The following is a 23,012-nucleotide window of genomic DNA, read 5'->3' on the forward strand; positions in this document are numbered from 1 at the left end:
CAGATCCCTGTGGAACACCACAGTTCATGGACCTCCAGCCAGAATAACAGTCTTCTACAGCCAATTTCAAATCCAAACTAATTAAGTCACCTTGAATCCCATATGATGCGAAACCTTTCTCAAATGCCTTACTAAAGACTATGTACACTACATTCACTGTCTTTCCCTCAGCAATTATCTTTACACCAAGAAACTCAGTATGTAAGATATGTCATGCCCTGCACAAACCATGCTGTCTCTAATCAGGCCATGCCTTTGCAAATGGGGCTAAATCCCATCCTTAAGAATCCGCCAAAAGCTTACTTACCACTGATATGAGGCTCACCAGACTATGGAACCTAGTATACTACAGAACAGTACAGGGCTTTCAGCCCATGATATTATGCCGACCTTTTAACCTACTCTAAGCGCAATGTTGTCTCCTACAGGGCCCTCCATTTTTCTATCATCCGTGTGCCTATCTAAGAGTTTCAAATTCCCCTAATATATCTGCCTTTACCACCACCCCAGGGCATTCCACAGACTCACCACCATCTGTCTTAAAAAAAAACTTGCCTCTGATATTCCTCTATATTTTCCTCCAATCATCTTAAAATCTTGTCTCCCTGGTATTTTCCATTTCCACTCTGGGATTTATACCTCTTAACATCATGTTCACCTCTATCAATTCACCTCTCATCCACCTTCGCTCCAAAGAGAAGATCCTTAGCTTGCTCAATCTGTCCTCGTTAGACATGCCCTCTAATCCAGTCAACACACAGATTAATCTCCTTTGCACCCAATGTCAAGCTTTTGCATTCCTGTTATAAAGATGTGACTAGAACTGAACACAATATTCCATGTGTGGTCTAACCAGAGTTTTATATAGCTGCAACATTATCCTGTCACTTTTGAACTCAATCCTCTGACCAATGGTCAGGAGATGAGGGGAAATTTCTTTATCCAGAGAATGGTACATTTGTTCAATTCATTGCCACAAACAGCAGTGGAGGCCAAGTTATTGAGTATATTTAAAATGGAGGGTTGATAGGTTCTTTATTAGCCAGGCATCAAAGATTACAGGGAGAAAGCAGGAGAATGGGGTTGAGAGGGATAATAAATCAGTCATGATGGAATGTCAGAGCAGACTTAATGGGCCAAATGACCTGTCTACACCCATGTCTTATGGTCTTAATGTTCTTGGAGCGAACTAATACTACCTCCTTCTCAAAGTGCACTAGTACATTTTCATGTCGCACACTGCTCTCACTGTACTTTTTTCTTGGAGTAGTCATTTAGCACCTTGCTTACATCCTCCAAGCATAAATTCCATCCTTGATCATTAAATGGTCCTAACCTCTCCATAGTTATCACCTTGTTTTTAATGTAAGTATAATATGTCTTGGGATTCCCTTTAAATCTACTAACCATGGATATTTCATGGCCCCTTTTCACCACCTTAATCTTCTGCATGACTTCTTTCCTGCTTTTTTCTACGTACTTGAAGAGCCCGGTCTGATTTTACCTTACATATTTATCTTACATATTTCCTTTTTTCATTTTGACTAACTTCAAACCTCTCTTGTCATCCTTGTACTTCCTCCTTACTGGAACATACCAGGCTTGAAATCTGATCACCTGGTCTTTAAATAATTTCCATGTAGACTTACCTGATAACATCTCTTCCAATTAACTCCCTCCAGCTCCTGTCTAATAATGCTGTAATTTGCCTTGCCCCAATTTAGTACTTTCCTGCAACATCCTGCCTTAAGTCATAACAGTCCTAAGACTTGTTATGGTCACTTTCCCCAGAATGCTCTATCACTGAAAGACCAGTCACCTGGCCAAGTTCATTTCCTAATGCAAGGTCTCTCTTCCAGTTGTGGAATCCACATACTGTTCCAAGAAGAGCTCTTGTTACACCTATGAAATTCTGACCCATCTCTGACAAGCCATTCATACTTAGGAAGTCCCAGTTAATGTTGGAAAAGTTAAAGTCTCCCACTATAATAACCCTATTGTTTCTATAACATTCGAAATCTGTCTACATTTTTGTTCCTCTATCTCCAAGTGGCTATTGGGAAATATATACTGTAGTCCTATCAGGGAGATTGCTCATTTCTTATTTTTAAGTTCTCCCCATGTTGCTTCTGTGAATGAGCCCTCCAGCACTGTATGTCTTGAGCACAGCTGTAACATCTCCCTGATTAGTAATGGAATTCCTCCACCTGAACACCTCCCTCCATCATATCTGAAGTCCTGCAGTGTTAAGCTATTAGTCCTATTCCTTTGGCAGTACTCCTGTGGCCAGTGGGGATGCAAAGATCATCACCAAATGTGCAGGAATCTCTATTATTGCTTCCCTTAGTAACCTTGACTATATCCTATCTGACCAGGGGGATCCCTATCCTCATGTTTTTCAAAGGTTCCAGCACATCCTCTTTCTTAATGTCAACATATTCCAACATATCGGCCTGTTCTGCACTGACCTCACATTCGTCAAGGACCTTCTCACTGAAGGTCCTTGATGAATACTGAAGTAAAATATTCATTAAGAACCTCCCCTACCTCATCTGACTCCAGGTACATGGTTCCTCTTTTATTGCTGATTTGTCCTACCCCGACTCTAGTTACTTTCTTGTTCTTTATGTATGTGTAGAACGCCTTAGGATTTTCCTTACTCCTACCTGCCAAGCCTTCTCATGTCCCCTTCTATCTTTTGTAACTCTATTCTTAAGCCATTTTCTGGCTACCTTGTAACTCTCTGGAGCCCTGTCTGATCCTTGATTTCTAAACTTTAAGTATGCGTCTTTCTTCTTTTGACTAGTTGTCAACCATAGTTCCTTCACCCTGCCTTCCCGTTTGCCTCTAAGGGGCAAACCTATTCAGAACTCCATGCAATTGCTCCCTAAACAACCTTCGTGAGTACATGTGTTCTCAATTTTTGCTTTCCAGTTCCTGCTTAATAACATCATAATTTGCCCTCCCCAGTTAAACGTATTACCATGCTATCTGCTCCTATCCCTGTCCAAGGCTATAGTAAAGGTCAAGGTGTCATGCCCACTGTCTCTGATTGTAGAACAACAGTTTGGCATGGGTTAGATGGGCTGAAGGTCCCTGAGAACCCTGTGATTTCAGTATCTTAGCATCCTTCAGGAGGATGAACCCTTGTGTTAGAGTGAGTTTTTTTTGGGTATGATGATTCGTTTACACTTAAATGACTTTGGCCACCAGACTTCTATTTGACAAAGTGCTGTGGATTGAGTCCACAACAATGCACTTTCTAAAAAGGTGTGAATACCACATGCCTCTGGCGCTGTAGTTTAACCAGGTGCTGTAGTTTCGAAGACAGTATTATCTATACTTAATAAATATTAATTGTCGTCTATGTTAGCACGTAAAATGCCAAATAAATGTATGGTGGATTTAACTTGCATTCCTAAAGGCTGTGGATACCAACCCAGACATGTTGGCGTTGGAAGGAAAGGATGAAGTCAGAAGTTGTGATGTTTTGTATGTAGCTTCAAAAGGAAGCATTGTCTCTGCATTGTCTATAACTTTTTAAGTAGCGTTGCCTTTGTGTTTAGCATATAAATATTGAGCCCACATTCAGCTAGCAGACATTTCTACCAAAAGCGTCTCTGTCCATATGATGCCTGCTGTACCTTGTTGTGTCGAATAAAGAAGCTGCTTTGTATCTACCAGTGACTCTGTCTCTCCGGTGATTTCATCCACGTTACAACACCTTGGAAAGCATCCGGCCCAGACAGTGTACCTTTCCAAGTAATGAAGACTTATGCTAATCAACTGGCTAGAGTGTTTACTGCCATTTTCAACCTCTCACTTTGCATTCTCAGACATCCCACCCTGCAAAAACTCATTTCAGGGAGGTAGCACCCCCGCCCCCTGCAACCTCATATTGGCCCCCCCCCCCCCCCGGTCGACCTCAAAGGGTGTATGTAATACTTTGTTTAGTGATTTTGTCCAATCCAAGTTGGGTATACGCAGAAGATGTTTCATTAAAATATGTACTTATGTTATCATGTTTATTCTATCACAACTTTAAGCAAGTCTACAGGGAGTTTGGCCTCATCACGTAGGACATCAATAGCGTAGCTCCTTAGCCAGCCAGCTAGTTTAAATAACATTAGCTATGCTAATGAACGAATGACACCTGGTAAACTCACCTCAACATGTCTTTTACATTTTAACCCACCATGGGCAATAGAAAAGTCACTGTTGTAAACAGAGCAGCGAGCAACACTGTCATTATTTTTTGAGGTCGACTGTAAAGCCCGCCCACAGAGAAAACTGATAGGTCTATTTAGCAGGAGTCCCCAACCTTTTTTGCACTGCGGACCGGTTTAATATTGACAATATTCTTGCGGACCGGCCGACGGGGTGGGGGGGGGGTGTTAATCACGACTGGAATATAGGTGATAAGTCACTTATAAGTGGCTATTACACTCAATTTCGTTTCTAAAAGGGTTTATCTAATGAATTTAATATTAAACACACCGCATATTTTCCTCGCATGAATATAATGATAAGTCAATTATAAGTCAATAGCATCATAACATTTTAAGTGAAGTTTGGATATTAAACACACAGCACGTATTTTCCTCATATGACATATAAAATCATTGCAACACACCAGTATTGCTGAATCAGTGGGAGCCGTGGGTTTGTTTTCCTGCAACAAGACGGTGCCATCGAGGGGTGATGTGAGACAGCGATACTCGAAGGGGGTTCCTTGTGTCCAGTCTATTCCGCGATTTAGTTTTCGTTGCATTCAATGCAGAAAACTCCGCTTCACAGAGATATGTTGGAAAGGGAAGCAACGTTTTCAGTGCTTCTGTGGCTATCTCAGGATATTCAGCCTCGACTTTGATCCAGAATGCCGGCAAAGATGTTATGTCAAACATTCTTTTCAGCTCACCGTCATCTGCAAGCTCGAGGAGTTGATCTTCTTCCTGCGCTGACATGGATGATGCATGCGTAATGACCTTGTGTGCGTTCAAATTCAACAGTGCGTGATGGAATGTGGAAAGGTGCAGCTGACTCAAATCGCCAAATCATATTGTTTCCTCGCAGCCCGGTGGATGAGGACCACTCTTAGCATGAAGAGAGACCAATCAGGATGCTCGCTCTCCCTCTCCATCTCAGAAAAAATCGATTTCTGGGATATTGTATATAATTTCCGGGATTCAGGGAGCCACTATCAATATGCGGGAGACTCCCGGAACTTCCGGGAGAGGTGGGACGTCTGCATTCTGGGGTATCCAGCTGCTTCAAACAGGCTTCAATCATACTGGCACCCGAGAAGTATATGGTAGCCTGCCGCAGTCACTATTATCTAGTAGCACATACAGCCACTGTGATAAAGTGCTTTGAGAGGGTGGTCATAAAGCATATTAACTCCTGCCTGAGGAGCGACTTGAATCTACTCCATTTTGCCTACCGTCACCACAGGTCAACAGCAGTGCCATTTCATTGGTTCTCTCTCATTTGGACCACCTGGACAGTGAAGATGCTCTTCATTGACAGAAGCTCAGCACTCAACATTATTATCCCCTTGGAACAAATCAATAAATTTCAAGACTTAGGACTCAGTACCTCCTTGTACAACTGGACCCTCGATTTCCTCACTTGCTGACCCTTTTGCTACAGATTGGCAACAACATCTCCCCCACAATCACCATCAACACAGGTGCACCACAAGGCTGTGCTTTTCACTCTCTGCTCTACTCACTTTATGCTTATGACTGTGAGGCTAAGACAGCTGCAACAACACCATATTTGATGGCCAATCAAAAGTGGTGACAAATCGGCCAATAGGAGAGAGATTGAAAGTTTGGTTGAATGGTGCTGCAGCAACAACCTCTCGCTCAATGTCAATTATTGACTATGGGAGTAAGAATCCGAAGATCCATGAGCCAGAACTCAATGGGGTATTGGAGGTGGAGAAGGTCAGTAACTTCAAATCCTTTAGTTTTTCATAACTTCTATATGTATTTGATAATAAATTTACTTGGACTTTGGTCCAATTTTTGAGGTCAAGAGCTGAGTAGTTCTAGCAAAATCCATCTAGATATCAGTGAGCAGGTTATTGGTAAGAGCCAGTGATCCGGACTGAAATTGCCCTGCCTTTTGGTGAGCAGGATATCCTTGGACTATATCTACATTGTTGTCTTGATGCCAATATTGTAACTGCACTAGGTCGGCTTGGCTAGAGGTGAAATTTTTGGAGCACAGGTCTTCAATGCTCTCACACAGATGTTGTCTGGTGCCTTGGGTGTTGTCTCTAGTGCCTTTAGCTGTTTCTGAGAGTGAATCAGATTGGCTGAAGGCTGGCTTCTTTAATGAGGAAGGATCTTGGGAGGGCCTAGTTGAATCACTTCTAAACACTTGTGACTAAGCATTGTTGTGGATGTGTCAGCCTTCTTTCTAGTGCTCACATGCTTGGCTACACCATGGTTGATCACAACAATGGAGCCATTTCCACCTTTTAGCTATTTATTTGTTTAGTCTCACCCAAGCTGAGGGAGAAACACTTACATGAATTTGCTCTATCTTATGCCATAATAATTTTGTATACCTCAAGAAGATCGGTCCTCATTCTTCTAAGCTACTGGGAATTAAAGTTCTAATCTGTTCAACCTTTCTGTATAACTCATGTCTTCAAGTCCCTGCAATACCTTTGAAAATTTACTCTGCATTCTTTCAAGCTTATTGATATCTTTCCTGTAGGTAGGTGACCAGAATTGCAAGCAATACTCTAAATTTGGCTTCACTAATGTGTAGTACAACTTCAACATAACAGTCCCACTTCTGTACTCATTTTCTGATTTGAAGGCCAATGTGCTAAAAGATTTCTTTATGACCCTGTCTACATGTGATGCCACTTTCAAGGAATTATGGTTCTATATTCCCAACTCCTTTTATTCTACTGCACACCTTAGGACCCTACCGTTCACTGTAAGTCGTACTCTAGTTTGTCTCCCAAAGTGCATCACTTCAAACTTAGACATCTTTCAGTGCATTTTCCCAACTTGTCCTGACACTTTGCAACCTTTGATGGCCTTTCTCTCTGTCTACCGCACCCCCCATTCTTGGTGTCATCCTTAAATATGTTGATACATTTTACTACATTAAAATCTAAACCATTAATATGGATAATAAACAACTATGGACCCACTACTGATCTCTGGCACAAAACTGGTCTCAGACCTCTAGTCAGAGAAGCAACCACGCTCTTTGAAACTTAATCCTTCATCAGCCTTCTAGGTGACTTCCCTAAAAGTACTTACTGGATTGGTTAGACAGGACCTACCACACACAAAGCAATGTTGACTATCCTTTATCAGCTCTATCTATACACATTTTTGCACAGTCTGTCACTTTGAATACCTTCCAATAATTTAGGAGGATGTGATGGATACTATATAAATGAGAGCTCATATGACACTTTGTTAAGATGAGTGACTTTGTAGAAAGTATAATGTAGCCTGTTTAGCGCACATTTATGTATTTCAAAAATTCCCGGTTGGAAAACTCTTGTTATTCAGTCATGTTTAAGGACATGATTATCAAAGGGTAAAACAGTATTAGTTAGTGTTCAGATTATCTGAGATGTTATAAATCATCTATTTGTAGGTGAACAATTTCTTGCTTATGTTTAGAATTTGGAAGGCACTGTCATGGATAGTTGTGAAAGCAGATTATTTTGAAGCTAGATGGATGAGTGCCTGAAAAGAGAATTTGCATGGCTAGAGGGAAGAGGACTGGGGAGTGGAACTAGCTGGAATCTCCTTCCAGAGTTGGTATAGTTAACCCTAATGCTTCTTCTAGCAGCACTTTTATGTCTTGCACTGGGACAAATGTGAGGCAGACACAAGATAGACAAGTTTAAGCTGAATTATTGGATGGGTCAAGGGCAGATGGGCTGGAGACATGACATCAATTATTGGTAGTCAGTGATCTAGGTCATGTATTTTCATGCAGAGTATGATTCCAACCACTGACTGTGTTTTGCCCTTAATGTCCATTAACTTCAGTTTTACCAAGACTCCTTGATACTACACTGATTGATTGAATTAGCTCACTTAGATTTGTCCAGGCTTTTGAGAACAGGACATACATATTGCTAGATAAATACTAGTGTCATGGCACAGCTGGAGATGCAGTTAGTTCTGAAGAGCTGGACTTCAGTACAATAGCTGGGATGTATTTTTTGGTCCTGTAGCCATTGCGGTATCCAGTACTCTTAGCAGTTTCTTCAGATCATGGTGAGTGAATTGAATTGATTGAAGATTTGCTCCTGTGTTGGTGGGGTGTCAGGAGGAAGCAGAGATGGATCATCCAAACTAAACTTCAGCCAAACGTGTTTGCAACTATTTTATCTTTAACACTCAACTGTTGGGCCACATCATCACTGAGGATGGGGATCTTCTTGGAGTCTCCTCCTCACATTAAATGTTTAATTGTCCACCATCATTATCAAAAAGAGTGAGTTCTTAAAGAATAAGTCTTAGGTTTAATGTGAAAGGCAACAGTTTTAAAGGAAATTTGAGGGAAAGTTTTTGATGTAGATAAAGGTTATTAAATGAAAACTGATACCAGTGGAGATGGTGTTATCAGATATGGTCTGACACGATGTTTGGGAAACATTTAGCCAGGCACTTGAATAAACAAGGATAAACAATATAGACCTAATGGGAAAATGGAATAAGTGTAGATGGTCAACATGGACATTATGTGCAGAAGAGCCAATTTCTATAATGTATAAGTCCATGATTCAGTTATTCTATTCATAACTACATAAGGCAGTGCAGCAGAGCTTTGATGTAATCCATTGGCTGTGGAATTGCTTAACTCTTCTTTTGTTTGACTCTTCCCTGTACAACTTTATCAGCTTGGTACTTTGTGTTATGCCCAGTAAGCTCTTCTGTACTCCTTGAACCTGTGTTGATTGATGGGGCAGAGGGAGAGATATGCCAGGCTATGAGCGGGCTCACTGTAGTGATGCACATTTCTTTTGCTGCTGCTGGTGCACTTCATAAATGTTCAGGTTTGTGCTGCCAGATCTGTTCTGAGTGTATTCCATTTAGCACAATTGTTATGCCACACAGCTTGATCGGAAAATATCCTTGGTATGAAGGTGGTACAGATTCCAAAAGCCAAGTGGCCTCCTTCCTTCTGAAAGTGAAAATTAAGCAGTCTTAGATGGCTTAAAGAATCACTTGCAATCTGTTTGGGAAATGAAGTAACTACTGATCTAGAATTGAAACCTCTTTCAGAAATGGTCAAACCCATGTACGCAAATGAATAACACTAAGACAAGCCAGCGAACTTCAGGCTGATCTCAGTGGTGGGATAACTGCTGGAGGGGATTCTGAGGGACAAGATCTACAGTGTTGGGAAATGTAAGGATTGGTTAGGGATAGTCAACGTGGCTTTGTGCATGAGCAATTACCTCACAAATTTGATTGAGGTTTTTTTGGGAAGTGAACGAACAAGATTGATAAGGGCAAGATGGTAGACTTTAACAAGGCCATTGACAAGATCCTGTATAGTAGTTCTGCAAGCTAGATCACAGGGAATCTGCAGGTGAGTTAGCCAATTGAATCAAAGTTGGCTTGGTGGGAGGTAATAGAGGGTTGTTCCAGAGAGTTATTTTTTGACTGGAAGCCTGTGTCTAGTGGTGTATCACAGTGATTGGTTGAATCCACTATTGTTTGTCATCCATATTAACAATTTGGATGGCAATGCTGTTAATATGATTAGTAATTTTGCAGATGATACCAAAATTGGTGGTGCAATATAGAATGGGGTTACAACAGGATTTAGATGAACCGGGAAGTGGTCCAAGAATATGAATGTAATTTAACTTAGGGAAGTGTAAGGTGCTGCATTTTGGGCAGTCATATCAGGACAGAATTTACATGGTAGATCGTAGAGTCGTGGAGATTGTTGCAGAGCAGAGAGGTCTAGGGGTACATATCCATAGTTCCCTGAAAGCGGCAATAGTTGCAGACATTGTGATGAAGAAGGCAGTTAGTATTCTTGCTGTTATTGATCAGGTCATTGAGTATTGAATTTGGGATGTCATGTTGCAACCACACAAGTTGTGGGTAAGACTTGAACAATCTGGTTGGAATATTATGGTTGCCCAGCAATAGGAAGAATGTTATTAAGCTGGAAAGAGTGCAGAAAAGATTCACAAGGATCTTATCAGGACCAAAGGACTTGAGTAGTAAGAGAGGCTGCATAAGGTAGGGGAGAGGCTGAGTGTCCTTATAGAGGTATTTAAAATCGTAAGGAGCATAGATAAGGTCTGCACACCATTGCAGACTTCAAAGCTAAATGCAGTGGAGCTTCCAACATTGCTGCCTCTCTTCCAGACAAGCTAAATCTATTTTACGCTTGATTCGATGTCACCAATACTGAGCCCTTGAGGAGACCTACAGCTGATGTGATTGGCAGCTTGGTCATCTCTGAGTCCAAAGTACGCAGGCGTTTCCAATGAGTGGACAGTTGCAAGGCTGCGGGACTGGACGGCATCCCAATCGGGTACTCAGGATGTGCGCGGCTCAGCTGGCAGGCGTGTTTACAGACATTTTTAATCTCTCCCTCTCCCAGTGTAGAGTACCCTCCTGCTTCAAAACATCCACCATTGTCCTTGTACCTAAAAAGACCAAGGTAACATGTCTGAACGACTGGCGTCCTGTCGCACTCACCTCAATAATAAGCATATGCTTTGAGAGGCTGCTCAAGGACTACATCTGCAACATGTTACCACCCACACTGGACCCCCTACAATTTACCTACCAACACAATCGATTGTCAGATGATGCAATGGCCATAGCTCTTCACACCGTCCTTATACATCTGGAGAAGAGGGATGCTTACGTGAGAATGGTGTTCTTGGACTGCAGTTCCGCATTCAACACCATAATTCCCTGCAGGCTCGACAAGAAGCTCAGAGACCTCGGCCTTCATCCTGCCTTGTGTAGCTGGTTTCTGTCAGATCGCCGGCAGCTGGTAAGAGTGGGCTTCATCACCTCTGCCCCTTTGACCCTTAACACAGTTGCACCTCAGTGCTGTGTACTAAGCCCCCTCCTTTACTCTCTGTATACCCATGACTGTGTCGCCACCCACAACTCCAATCTACTAATTAAATTTGCCGACGACACTACACTGATTGGCCTAATCTCAAATAATAATGAGGCAGCCTACAGGGAAGAAGTCGTCACCATGACACAGTGGTGTCAAGAAAACAACCTCTCCCTCAATGTCGCAAAAACAAAGGAGCTGGTTATGGAGTACAGGAGGAATGGAGACAGGCTAGCCCCTGGATCTGGGGTTGAGAGGGTGAATAGCTTTAAGTTCCTCGGCATAAACATCACCGAGGATCTCATGTGGTCTGTATGTACTGGCTGTGTGGTGAAAAAGGCACAACAGTGTCTCTTTCACCTTAGATGGATTGGAGAAGTTTGGTATGAGTCCCCAAATCCTAAGAACTTTCTATAGGGGCACAATTAAGAGCATCCTGACTGGCTGCATCACTGCCTGATATGGGAACTGTACTTCCCTCAATCACAGGAATCTGCAGAGAATGGTGCAGACAGCGCAGCACATCTGTAGATGTGAACTTCCCACTATTCAGGACATTTACAAAGACAGGCGTGTAAAAAGGGCTCAAAGGATCATTGAGGACCTGAGTCACCCCAACCACAGATTGTTCCAGTTGCTACTATCTGAGGAAAGGGTACCACATCAAAGTCGGGACCAACAGGCTCCAGGACAGCATCTTCCACCAGGCCATCAGACTGCTTAATTCATGCTGACACAACTGTATTTCTATGTTATATTGACTATCCTGTTGTACATAATATTTATTATAAATCACTATAAATTGCACAGTGTACATTTAGATGGAGACGTAACATGAAGGTTTTTACTCTTCATGTATACGAAGGATGTAAGTAATAAAGTCAATTCAGTTCATAAAGTGGATGTCTTTCTCAGATGATGGTGGGTATATGGAACAAGCTACCAGTGGAAGTTGTGTAAATGGTACAAATTCAATGTTTAAAAGGCTTTATGACAAGTACATGGATAGAAAAGATTAATGGGCCGAATGCTAGATAGGACTAGCTGAAGTAGACATCTTTGTTGATGTGGACTATTTGGGCCAGAAGGCCTGTTCCTGTGCTGTATGACTCTGTGACTATGATCTAGACTACTAATTAAAAATGGTTGCATGCACAGACTGTGTGATCACTTTTTAAGCCAGGGAATGGTAGCAACTTCACTTGGTGGCAAGATTTGTTAGAGAGCCTATAGCAGCACAAAGCTTCCTATTCACAGTGGTTCCCTGAGCAGTTCAGTCGGTGGTTGCCAGCTTATTTATTCAGTTTGACTTGGAACATGCTCTTCTTAGATGCTGACTATGTATAGGTCTTGAACCAATTTTTGAAACTTTTGGCTCTATTTCATGGTGTAAAATTAGTGTAACAAAAATGGGAGCATTTTGAAAATACAGAAATCTAAACTACTTAAAGCTAGCGGTGTGCTAGTTCTGAATTAGACAATAGGTGCAGGAGTAGGCCATTCAGCCCTTCGAGCCAGCACCACCATTCACTGTGATCATGGCTGATCATCCACAATCAGTATCCAGTTCCTGCCTTAACCTCATAACCTTTGATTCCACTATCTTTAAGAGCTCTATCCATCTCTTTCTTGAAAGCATCCAGGGACTTGGCCACCACTGCCTTCTGGGGCAGAGCATTCCACATACCCACCACTCTCTGGGTAAAAAAGTTTTTCCTCAGCTCTGTTCTAAATGGCCTACCCCTTATTCTTAAACTGTGGCCTCTGGTTCTGGACTCACCCATCAGCGGGAACATGCTTCCTGCCTCACGTGTGTCCAATCCCTTAATAATCTTATATGTTTCAATGAGATCCCCTCTCATCCTTCTAAATTCCAGTGTATACAAGCCCAGTTGCTCCAATCTTTCAACATATGACAGTCCCACCATCCCGGGAATTAACCTTGTGAACCTCCGCTGGCACTCCCTCAATAGCAAGAATGTCCTTCCTCAAATTTGGAGACCAAAACTGCACACAATACTCCAGGTGTATTACTGAGAGTATTCAGCAGTTCTTTCTCTTAGAACAATATCGAAGAAAAAGAAGCTAATTAGCCCATCATATTTACCTGAACATTATGTAAAAGATTATTTTCATCCCGCTATCTGCCATTTTTCTCTTTTCCTCTCTCCCATCGACAGAAGATGCAAAAGCCTGAGAACATGAATCACCAGTTCTGAGGATAGCTTCTACCAAAGTTCAAAGTAAATTTATTATTATTGTAGGTCAGCATATACTACCCTGAGAGTCATTTCCTTACATACATTCACTATACATACAAAGAAACAATAGAATGAAGAACTTCACACAAGGATGGACAAAAAACCTATGCGCAAAAGACGGCAAACTCTAGAAATACAAAAAGAGAAACAATAAAAAGTAATAAATAATATTGTGACAGAAATTGTAGAGTCTTTGAAGGTAAGTATGTAAGTTGTGGAATCATTGTTAAGGTGAGTGAAGTTAATGACTCTGGTTCAGGAAGCTGATGGTTGAAGGGTAATAACAGTTCCTGAACCTGGTGGTGAAGGTCTTGAGGCTCCTGTAAATCCTATGCGTGGCAACAGCAAGAAGGGAGCATGGACTAAATGGTCGGGGTTCTTAATGATGGATGCTGCCTTCTTGTGGCAGTGCTCCTTGTAGACACACTCAATGGTGGGAGGCCTTTTCATGTGATGGACTAGGCTGTATCCATTAATATTTGTAGGCTTTTCCACTCATGGGGATTGGTATTTCCATAGCAGGCCATGATACAACCAGTCAGGCTACTTTCTACCACATCTATAGAAGTTCATAAAAGTTTTAGATGACATGTTGAATCTGTGCAAATTTCTAAGAAAGTAGAGGTGCTGTGATGCCTTCTTTGTGATGAAACTTATGTCTGGTCCTAAGGCAGATCCTCTGAAATGATAACGCGGGAATTTAATGTTATTGACCCTCTTCACTTCCGATTCCCTGAAAAGGCCTGTTTTCCTCCTCCTGTAGTCAAAAATCAGCTCTTTGGTTTTGATGACATTAAGTGAGATGTTGTGGCACCATTCAACCAGATTTTCAATCTCTGTCCTATGTGCCAATTCATCACCACCTCTGATTCAGCCAACAACAATGGTGTCATCAGCAAACTTAAATATGGCATTGGAGCTATACTTAACCTGAGAGTCATAAGTATAAAGTCAGTAAAGCAAGGGGCTATGCACATAGCCTTGTGGTACACCTGTGCTGATGGTGATTGGAGAGGAGATGCCATTGCCAATCCGAACTGACAGGATTCTGAAAGTGAGGAGATCAAGGAACCAGTTGCACAAGGAGGTATCCAGGCCTATGTCTTGGAGCTTATTGATTAGCTTTGAGGGGATGCAGGTGTTGAATACAAGTTGTAGTCAATGAAGAGCATCCTGATGTGTGCACCTTCACTATCCAGATGTTCCAGACACTTATCAGACTCTTGAATGAACCTCTCGTACACTAAAAGATAAAATCGATCTCCCAACAAGGGATACAAAAATTGTAGATTCTGGAAGCTTAAGCAAAACACAAACTACTAGAGGAACTAAACTGGTGGAGCAGAATCTGTGTCAGGATAAGAAATTGTCAACATTTTGGGTCAAAACCCTGCATCAGGACTGAGAATGAAGAGGGAAGGTAATTAGTATAAAGCAGAGAGGGAAGGGGTGAGACGGGCACCCCTGTCACAGATGATTGGTGGACTGAGGAGGGTGGAAAATGATGGGCAGATGGAGCCAGGTAGGGAATGAAGGAGGCAGTTGTGTGATAGATGGATGAAGGTGGAGACAACTGCTGGGCAATGAGCAGGAACACAAAAGCTACCAGAGCTGGAATCTGTTAAGTAGTGATAATGGGAACCATTGGTGAGAGATGAAGAACAGATAAAACCAGATGGAAGAGGGAATCTGTTGGGTGAAATGTGTAGGTAACAGGTGGATGATCTGGGAGAGGATGATGTATACGTGGAACGATCTGTCAAAGGAAGTGGTAGCAGTCAGTTCAGTTACAATATTTAAGAAGGCACTTAGATACATGTATAGGAGAGGTTTGGAAGGATAGTGGCCAAATGCAGGTATATGGAACAAACTCAAGTAGAGTATTGGGTTGGCATGGAAGAGTTGGATTGAAGGGGCCAGTTTCCATACAGTTAAACATGGGGATGGCAAGGTGATGGAAACCAGGTCAGGGGTTGGAGCAGTTGGTGTAAAGGTAGATGTAACATGTAGAGAGACTGTGAGGAAGGAAAACAGTCAATAAGGTATAAATGCAGTCAGTTGGATGGGTTGAAATATGCTGCCCTTAATGCGAGATGTATCAGGAACAAGGTTGATGAATGTAGTGCGTGGATTAGTACTGGGAACTATGATGTTGTGGCCATTACAGAGACTTGATTGTCACAAAGACAGAAATAGCTTATAGATGTTCCAGGGTTTAAAACTGGTGTTTTGTATTTTTTTGTGCTGTGTCAGATCCGGGGTAACAATTATTTTGTTCTCCTTTTCACTTGTGTATCGGAAATGACATTAAACATTCTTGAATCTTGAAAAGGGACAAGGAGGGAAGTAAGAGAGGTGGGGGAGTGGCATTGCTTAATCAGGGATAGAATCATAACTGCAGAAAGAGGGATGTCATGGAGGGATCATCTACTGAATCAATGTGGGTGGAAGTAGGGAACAGGAAAGGACAATTACTATTGAGAGTATAAATCTATACTATAAATCACCAATAGCAACAAAGACACTGAGGAACAATAAGTCAACGAAGTTCAGAAAGCTGCAAAATGCTGTTGTCATGGGTGACCTCAACTTCCCTAGTATTGATTGGCAGCTCCTTGTGCGCAAAGGTTTAGATGATGCAGACTTTAAGTGTATCCAGGAAGGACTCCTGACACCATATGTGAGCAAGCCAACTAGAAGAAACGTCATACTGGATCTGGTACTAGAAAATGAATCTGGTCAAGTTACAGAACTCGGGTAGACTCAGAAATGTACAATGGAAATGCGCACGTGCATGGGGCAGGGAATGGATGGTATGGTGAAGGAATGATGGTTGACTAGAAAAATGGAACATCTGATGAAGAGGAAGAAGGAAGCATGTTTAAGGCTTACATAACAAGGATCAGACTGTTCAGAGTTATGTTAGCCAAGAAGGAGATTAAGAAGGGACTTAGGAGAGCTAAGAGGGGTCATGAGAAGACCTGGGTTAGTAGGATTAAGGGAAAGCCTAAGAAGTTCTAAAAGTACATGAAGAACAGAATTAGAATGAGGGTAGAACCAGTCATAGATAAAAAAGGAAACATGTACCTTGAAGTCGGAGGAGGTAGGAGAGCTCCTTAATGAACATTTTCTTAACAGTATTCATCAGTGAGAGGGACTTTGACAGGTGTTAAGATAGCGTAGAACAGACTAATATGCTAGAAAATATTGACGTTAGGAAAGAGGATTTACTGAAACTTCTGAAAAATGTTAGGATCAATGCCCCCAAATCCAGATGGAATATACCCCTGGTTATTATGGGAAGCGAAGGGAGAAATTGCTGTGCTTTTGATGATGATCTTTATGCCATCACTAGCCACAGGAGTATTGCCAAAAGACTGGAGGATAGCAAATGCTTATGCCTTTTTTCGAGAAAGATAATAGGAATGGTCCTGGGAATTACAGACCAATGAATCTTGTATCGTTAGTGGGCAAACTATTGGAGAGGTTTCTTAGAGAAAGGATTCACAAGTATTTGGAGAAACTTAGTCTGCTTAGGGTTTGTCTGCATGGCTTGGGGAGGGGCAGATTATGAGTAACAAGCGTGCTTGAATTCTTTGAGGTAGTGACAAAGCAATTCGATGAAGGTAGAGCAGTGAGTGTGGTGTATTTGGATTTTTGTAGGGTTTTCAACAAGCTTTCCTCTGTTAGGCTCATTTAGAACATCAAGAAGCATGGGATCCAGGGAAACTTGACTATCCATAAAATGAACAGCCAAATTGTGTTGTTCATTTAAGACAGAAGGTGGGAGCAGATGGAATTATTTTCTACCTGGAGATGGGTGAGCAGTGGTGTCATGCAGGTATTTGATTTGGGACCCTTGCTCTTTGTGATTTTTATAAATGACTTGGATGAGTAAGTGGAAGGATGGGTTAGTAAGTTTGCAGATGACACAAAGGTTGGTGTTGTGGATAATGTAAAAAATTGACATAGGTTGCAGCAAGACATTCATAGAATACAGAGCTGGGCTGAGAAGTGGCAGTTCACCTGGAAAAGTGTGAAGTGTTTCACTTTGGAAGGTCGAAATTGAAGGCAGAATACAGGGTTAATGGGAGGAGTCTTGGCAATGTGGAACACTTAGCAAGATCTTGGGGTCCACATCCATAGATCCCTCAAAGTTGTGGCGCAAGTTGATTGTGTGATTTAGAAGGTGTATGGTGTGTTGGCCTTTATTAGTTGAGGGATTAAGTTCAAGAACCATAATGTAATGTTGCAGCTCTATAAAATTCTGTTTAGATCACTTGGGTCAGTGCTGGTTGCCTCATTATAGAAACAATGTGGAACTTTTAGCGAGCGTGCAAAGTAGATTTACCAGGATAATGCCTGAATTAGCATATTTTATTAGGAAATGTTCAGCAAGCTAGGGCTTTTTTCTTTGGAATAAAAGAGGATGAGAGGTGTCATGATAGAGGTGTACAAGATGATAAGAAGTATAAATAGACTGGACAGCCAGCATCTTTTACCCGGGGCAGAAATGACTAATACCAGAGGGCATTATCTTAAGATGATTGAAGGAAAATATGGGGGGATGTCAGAGGTGGGTTTAGTATAGAGAGTGTGTTAAGTGCTTGGAACGTGCTGCCAGAGGTAGTGGTAGAAGTGGACATATTAGAGAGATATAAGAGTTTCTTAGGCACATGGATGAAAAAAAGCTGGAAGGTGATATGTGAGAGAAGCGTTAGATTGATCTTGGAGTAGATAGAGTCAGCACAGCATTGTGGGCTGAAGGACCTGTATTGTACTGTAACTCTCTATAACTATATGACTCTATGATAAGTAGAGTCTGTATTGTGTCTCTGGGTTGAGGTTATGATCATAGAGGAAGAGAGTTGAAGAGGAGATCATCTATGATGACTTTCACCATGACAATCTGAAGTGAGACACTAATGCAAATAATGCAGTTGGAATTTTTTGCTTTCTTAAATGTAGTCCCAATTAGATCACATCTTCTCAAATTAGGCTAATAAGGTTATGACCTCATGCCAGAAGTATTCAGTGGTGCATTTTCATAATTGGTTATGAATTTGGAAGGCTTTTCTGAGATGGTGTGAAGTTCTAGCAATTAGCAAACTGTGGAGTCACTGATGCGCCTAATGCTCCTTCTAGCAACACCTTTATAAGCACTCCTCTGTACTTAGTTCTCAGCAAGGTGAATCCTTGGGTTGTTGATGGCTTTCGGCAATGCTGATAAATCCTTGCTTTTCATGCTTGTTAGTGTAGCGAAGGCCATCTATTTTCTGTCAAGAACACAAGAAAATAGGAGCAGAAGTAGGACACCAGGTTCTTCAAACCTGTCCAACCTGGTAAGATGGCGCCAATAAGTGGCAACACTTCGTGTGCACAGCTGATGGGAATCATCAAATATTTCTGTTTAGGACTACTACAGTTGAAATCCACAGTCACGGCCATAAGAACTTCAGTCAGGAGCCCATTTTAAGAAGTTTAAAAATATTCTAAAGATACTCAAAATTTGTGAACATCAGGCAACAGACTTAGGTTAGGCAGACCTCCTTTAAGAAAATGGAAACTGGCATCTATAAGAATGTTTGAAATGCCATGGCCTTAGACACCCACTCCCTACTATCATACTGGTGAACATACAGTCTCTGAAAAATAAAATTGAAGACCTCAGAGCAAGATTGTTGTACCAGAGGGACATCAGGGACTGCTGTGTACATTGCTTCATGGACACGTGGCTATCATTCATTATTTTGGATGCAGTGCTGCAGGCCCATGGCTTCACCATTCACCACAAAGATAGTTCTGCTCAATCTTCTAAAGGTAGAGGAGGTGGAGTCTTCTTTATGATTAACTCATTGTGGTGCAAAGATGTGGTGGTTCTATCTCAGTCCTGCTCGCTTGACCTGACACATCTAGCAGTTGAATATCATCCTTTTTATCTGCCAAGGGAGTTTTCCACCACCATCCTGATAGCAGAGTACATTCCACCTAAAGCCGGAGGAACTGAGCATCGTAATCAGCAGGCATGAAACAATGCACCTTGATGCTTCCCAATAACTGGGTGGGGGGGTTGATTTCAACCCGGCCAGCTTGAAGAAATATGAGAACAACTACCACCAACATATCACCTATGGAACTAGAAGAAGCCAATCTAGTTCAATCACCTGGCTGTACTTCTACTCCCAATGCATAGGCAAAGACTAAAGACTACAGCACCAGTGGTGAGGACCTAGAAGGTATGGTCAAGGGAGGCAGAGGAGTGCCTATAGGACAGCCTTGGACCGGACAATATTCAGGGATTCATCTTTGAATCTGAATGAATACACCACAGTTGTCACCAACTTCACAAGATCTGTTTGGATGAGTGTGTGCCTATGAGAACATAATCGTACATACCCAAACCATAAGCCATGGATGTGTCAGGAGATTTTGTAGCTTGCTGAGGGCTAGATCTGTGGCATTAAGACTGATGGATCCAGAACTATACAAGTCCAGGTATGACCTAGGAAAAACTATTTTAAGAGCAAAAAAAAAAATTCAGATTGAGGTCAGAGATGGAATCAGAAGCTCATTAGCTCTGGCAGGGTTTGCAGGCCATTGCTTTCAAAGCGAAACCTAATATTGTGAATGGCTCCGATGCTTCACTCCCAAGTGAGCTCAACACCTTTTATGGATGCTTTGAAAGGGAGAATGAAACTACAGCTGTGCCTACTCCTGTAGCTTCTGGTGACACTGTGACCTCTGTATCAGAAGCTGGCTTCAGAGCATCTTTCAAGGGGGTGAGCCCTCGCAAGGTATCAGGCCATAAGACCACAAGGTCCTGATGCTATTCTTGGTAGGGCTGTGAAAACCTGTGGCAATCAACTGGTAGGAGTGTTCAAAAAACGTCTTCAATCTCTTTCTGCTGCACTTGGAGGTTCTCACCTGTTTCTAAAAGGGCAGCAATCATGCCAGTGTTCAAGAAGAGCAGGGTGAGTTGCCTCAGTGACTATTGCCCAGTTGCACTCACATCTACTGTGATGAAGTGCTTTGAGAAGTTGGTCATGGCTAGAATCAAGCAAGAACTTAGACCTGCTGCAATTTAAGGAAGGGAAAGTTAAGCAAACATGCCCCATTCCTCATTGAGAGATTACCAGTGGAAAGAGTGATCAGTCTCAAGTTCCTGGGTGTCAATATCTCTGAACATCCATTCTGGGCCCAACATATTGATGTAGTTATAAAGAAGGTACGGTGGCAGCAATATTTCATTAGGCATTTGAGGAAACTTGATATGTCACCAAAGACACTTGCAAATTTCTACAGATGTATTTTGGAGAGCATTCTAACTGGCTGCATCACTGTCTGGTATCAAAAAGCCACTATACAGGATTGGAAGAAGCAGAAGATTGTAAACTCAGACAGATCCATTATGGGTAATAGCCTCCCCATTATCCAGGACAACTTCAAAGGCAATACCTCAAAAAGGTGGCACCCATTACTAAGGACCCCCATCACCTAGGATTTGCCCTCTTCTCATTGTTACCATCAAGAAGGAGGTACAAGAGCTAAAGGCACACACTCAACATTTCAAGAACAGCTTCTTCCCCTCCACCATCCGATTTCTGAATGGACAATGAACCTACGAACATGTATTTTACTTTTTTCCCTCTCTTTTTGCTCTACTTATTTAATATATATATTTAACTTAATTTTGTTTATTTTATTATTATGTATTGTATTGCACTGCTGCCAGAAAACAGCAAATTTTATAACGTATTAAACCTGATTCTGATTCATTTAAAATGATCATAGCTGATCTTTGCTGGACTCTATTCCTCTTCTGTGTCAATTCCCCTTAACAATGAATTTTACAATCTTTCAAGTATTTAGCAATCTCCACTTTAAATACATCTAGTGACCTGGCTCTACCACCTTCAAGATTCCCTACCCCATGAAAGAAGAAATTTATATGCACCTCAGTTTTAAATGACTGGCTCCTTATTTTGTAGCCTTGTCTCCTTGTTTGTGACTTCTACTAGTGAAAACATCTTAAAAATTTTCCCTGTCATGCTCCCTTATATGTTTGAATAACATTACCCCTTATTCTTCTGCTCCTTGGACTATGGAGCTAACTAGTCTGGCCTCCTTTGGTTGTGATTGAACTACCAGACCATGAATGTGTTCATAACTTATTAGCATCAAAGAGGAAATTGCCAATGAGAATTACTGAGACTCGAGAAAGGAATGGCTCAAGGTTAGAGTAGAAATTCAGTTTTGCCTTTTTCAGCCTTACAGAGTCAAGTAGATTAGATTTAAAGTAGATTAGATGTTCATGAGGTATTTATGTAACTGGTTGTGTCGCCAATGTTCCAAACTAGCTCATTCTTGACAGAAAAACCAACTCCATAGAGACAACATTTTAAAATTATTTAGATGGTTTGTGAAGCACCATAACCTGCAGGATATGGACTTGGTGTTGGAAGGTGCAATGGGGCTGGGTATCTCCTTTTAACCAGCACAGATAGCAGGATAAAGGCCTTCTGCATTGTAAATATTCTATGCTTCCATGATTTCTTTAGAAAGTATATTAAACTTGCACTTCTTCCAATTAAGTAAATTGCTGCTTTGCCTTGAAAGGAAGTTTGACACCTCGGATGCAGTGGTGTTAGGAGGTAAGGGGAGATTGAATAAGTGAATGGAAGGAGCTATTGGTGGAAATGGAAGAGTTGAATCAGAATGAATGGTCTTTTCACATTGCTGAAAGGGGTAGCAGAGGGAAGATATTTCTAATGTTAGGTTATCATTGGAGGTACTAAAAATTTGGAGCTTAATCATTGAATGTGAAAGTTGTTTGGATGAAAGACGAGGAAAGGGCAAAGCATATCCTAACTGAACAGGGGAAGACAGAAGTGTAGTAAATGAAATAAATGTGGTTGAGGAAAGTGATGATTACTCTGGAGAGGAACCTTGGCTGAATTGAAAGGAGGATGAACTCGTTTGGATCACTGATTACTCCTACCCCATAAACAACAGGTACATTTGCTCTTCATTGACACAGCTGAAGTTTAGCTGCTTAATTTCGTATAGGAACAACATAAGCCCACATTTTCACTTCACTAACAAATGTTGCTCCTTTTATTTCAGGCTGGTGGTTTGTGAGTACAACAGAAGAGCAGGGCTGGGTCCCAGCTACTTATCTAGAGTCACAAAATGGAACCCGAGATGACCTGGATATTAGGACAACAAGAGCTGGAGAGGGTGAGTGTGCTTTTGTTCTTTCCAGACATTCCAAAATGCTGCTTTAAAGAGGTATGTGTTTAGCTACTTGAGGCACCAAAGTATCAAGTATTCTGGCTGGGGCATTGTATACAAGAGTTGGAATGTCACATTACAACTGTACTAGGCATTGTTGAGGCTACTCTTTTGCAGATTTGTGAGTATTGTTTGCAGTTCTTGTCACCTTGCTATAGGAAGAATGTCAATAAACTAGAGCGGATGCAGAAAAGATTTTTTAAAATGTTGACAGATCTAAGTGCTTGAGTTGAGAGACTAGACAGGCTTTGATGCTTTCGCTTTGAGTAAAGAAGGCTGAGGGATGACATTACAGAGGTTTATATAATCATGTAGGGTGTATATGGGTAGTGCTTTTCCCCCAAGCAGGGAAGTCTAAAACCAGAG

General features: G+C 41.6%; 1 protein-coding gene across 4 annotated transcripts in view; it reads left to right on the plus strand.

The window, feature by feature from the left end:
• The window catches only part of sh3pxd2aa (SH3 and PX domains 2Aa), a 309,816-nt gene that overhangs the window by 215,891 nt on the left and 70,913 nt on the right, over positions 1–23,012 (plus strand). For all 4 annotated transcript variants that reach the window (XM_063071466.1, XM_063071467.1, XM_063071468.1 and 1 more), the window contains one exon: positions 22,479–22,592. In XM_063071466.1, coding sequence (XP_062927536.1) covers positions 22,479–22,592 — 114 coding nt within the window. The remainder of the gene's footprint in view (positions 1–22,478; positions 22,593–23,012) is intronic.

The sequence above is a fragment of the Mobula hypostoma genome, chromosome 19 (assembly GCF_963921235.1).
Source record: "Mobula hypostoma chromosome 19, sMobHyp1.1, whole genome shotgun sequence".
In the NCBI taxonomy this organism is placed as follows: Eukaryota; Metazoa; Chordata; class Chondrichthyes; order Myliobatiformes; family Myliobatidae; genus Mobula; species Mobula hypostoma.